Source organism: Habropoda laboriosa, unplaced genomic scaffold (genome assembly GCF_001263275.1).
Source record: "Habropoda laboriosa isolate 0110345459 unplaced genomic scaffold, ASM126327v1 scaffold81, whole genome shotgun sequence".
NCBI lineage: Eukaryota > Metazoa > Arthropoda > Insecta > Hymenoptera > Apidae > Habropoda > Habropoda laboriosa.
Genome location: NW_017100194.1, coordinates 261,064 through 263,770, shown reverse-complemented (window position 1 = coordinate 263,770; position 2,707 = coordinate 261,064). Strand labels below are relative to the sequence as shown.

Below are 2,707 nucleotides of genomic sequence, written 5' to 3'. Positions count from 1 at the left end.
TAATATTTTACTGTTTTTAATTTTTTACCAATTTTTATATTTTAAAGAATTTTATAAAATGTTTCAGTAAAGGTCTGCAGTCAAAAAGAATTTATAAAGATGATGTTTTAAGTTGTATTGGGAAATATAAATCTTAATATATTTATCAGATAGAAAGCATATATGAAGCACTGGAAAGCTTTAAACTTTTCTGACAAAAATACATGTAAATAAGTCAAAATATCACAATATGGATACTAAATGTTTTGCATTAACTGCTTTTAAATTAAAAGTTGCAGTGTATACTTCTGTATTTTTCCTGTTTTTTAATGATTCATTTTTTTCTGGTTTTCATTGTAAGTACTCTAAATTTAAGTAAATGAGATAATTTATGTAAAAAAGTTGCAGTACTTTTGTTACGGTATTTAACGCTTAAATAACGCTTCACTTTCTGGATTATCGTCTCTATGTTTTTCGAGATTTCCAGACAATGTAGGATCTGGTCGTCGTCTTTTAAAGAATCCAAGTTTTCGAAGGACCAACGTAAGTAAAACAAATAATAACAAACCTGCTATAACAGCCACTATAATTATCCATATTGGTACTGGTTCAACATCTTGGTGATCAAGAAGATCTGGATATACAACTGTCTCAGCCTATATATTTAAAATATGAACAAAGTTTAAAAGCAAACATAAATAAGTACTGAATTGATAATATCAAACAATAATACTTACAATTGCATAATCATCTTTTAAATTTTCTTGTTGTATTACAACATTAGGTGGTATAATTATTTTTGCATTAGAACCTATTTTTACTTCATCTACTTTTGGATAATCTTCTACCAGAGTAGAATTCCACAGTCTAAGCATATGAAAACATTACTTTAACAAATGATTCAAGTCAAAAATTTATAGAAAAAATAACTGATGACCGTAGGAAATAGCGAATATTACCTTGCCTTAATAGTTATGATTGCTTCTTGTTTTCTTTGTAAATTGTATATAAAGCATGTAATATCAAAGCATTTGGCAGTTCCCGCTTTACAATTCTATTATTATTATACAAAATTATAAATTTAAATATTTATTATATATTCTCAGTATAATAATTTATTTTATATTTCATTCACACATTTACTCACCATTGAGACTACTTGATGTCTATGACCATCTTTATCGATGATAGTTCGCGTGTTAACAACTTTCTCCGTATCTCGTCTGGTTCTTATGTGATTAGTATGATTATGTGATAATGTTGTAGGAGTAGATACTACGGATTGGAATACGTCAAGATCATCGTAGCTAATACTATCTTGCAACTTTAATGGATTAACTACTTGTCCTGGTGGCAGTATACATTCGCCATCACCTAAAGCTACGAAGTTACAATTAATAAATAAGTATTATATTTTAATATTAACTAGAATAAAAAAAAAACATTGTTAAACATTAAACAGAATTTTACCTTGTACAGTTGGCAGTTCTTCTAAATATAAAAGCCATTTGCCATGAGCTTTATCGTTTGCGACCTCATAAGGCCACGAAATGCGAACTTCTAAGCTGCTTACTCTCCATGGACCTTCATTAAATACTTCGTACACATGAGAAACTTTAGGTCCTACTTCATTTAAATATTTTATAGCAGATTCACCTATAACTGGTCCACCATAAAAGGCCCATTGAATTTTTGCGCTCCTATAATTTTTATAATTTGTATATAATTCGTGATTTTATTGTGTGTTATTTCATAAACAATTGTGTACTATAAGGTAAAAATAGATGTTACCCTTTAATTGACAATTCCGCTCGTTTCAATACTGTTGCTTGTAATCTTACAGGCTCCTTTTCTTTTATTTCTTTTGAAGTAGAATTTGCAAATATTACAAATTCTAATTGCGATTTGTTATCTTCTAATTCTTTGGGATCAAACCTTACTTGTATATTTACTAACTTATCTTTTTTAAAAGGATTTCCAATGGAACAGCTTACTAAAGTAGCATTATGTAAATTACAAATCACAGAATCATTGCTTTTACTAGCAATATAATTTAAGCTTTGGGAATGAACAATGAATAATTGAGCTTCGTATGCAGATTCTCCAACGTTGGATACGTTCACATCTACTACAACTTCTTCTCTTTCACCCAGTAAAAGTTCATAGAAATTTGGTTTTATAGAAGAAGCTAGCAATTAGATATATAATTAATTTTTTTTAATTATTTTAACTTATATGTCTCAATAAATGTAATTTTTATAATACTTTTTATTAATTAAAAATTTACCTGATAAATTCAATCGAGCCTTTACTTGTAAATCACTTTCACAAATATCATTATTGCCACAATCTTTTTGAAAGGTTGCTTCAAACACACGAGCAGCTTCCTGTTGATTTAGAATAGGATACTTTTTTATATCAGGTAAAGGTTCTCCTTCACTAGGCATAATTGGCTCTTCTTGTACTAATGAATAATTTAAGCGAAATTTAATAGGCGACTGAATATCACGTGTATTTTCCTGAAAAGAATTGAATAATTTCAATTATATTTATTGTTTGTTTAAAGTAAGAAAAAATATTGAATTTGTTAAAAATACTATCTGAAAAAAAAAATATTAAATAGTACCTTTAAATAAACTATTTCTTTTTGACAGTGTTCCAATTTTGTTGTATCTAAAATAACAGTGCGATTTACATAATGTGAACGAGAATATCCAGTTTCAAACCA

General features: G+C 27.8%; 1 protein-coding gene across 1 annotated transcript in view; it reads right to left on the bottom strand.

Annotated features, from left to right (window-relative positions):
• Positions 1 to 329: 329 nt before the first annotated feature.
• Positions 330 to 2,707, bottom strand: part of LOC108570229 (integrin alpha-PS1) — a 6,087-nt gene continuing 3,709 nt past the window's right edge. Inside the window, exons 11-18 of the mRNA XM_017932047.1 lie at positions 2,606 to 2,707; positions 2,267 to 2,498; positions 1,771 to 2,167; positions 1,450 to 1,679; positions 1,127 to 1,359; positions 939 to 1,033; positions 717 to 846; positions 330 to 635 (exon numbers count right to left, since the gene is read on the bottom strand). Of these exons, the coding sequence (XP_017787536.1) occupies positions 405 to 635; positions 717 to 846; positions 939 to 1,033; positions 1,127 to 1,359; positions 1,450 to 1,679; positions 1,771 to 2,167; positions 2,267 to 2,498; positions 2,606 to 2,707 (1,650 nt within the window). The 3' untranslated portion in view covers positions 330 to 404. The remainder of the gene's footprint in view (positions 636 to 716; positions 847 to 938; positions 1,034 to 1,126; positions 1,360 to 1,449; positions 1,680 to 1,770; positions 2,168 to 2,266; positions 2,499 to 2,605) is intronic.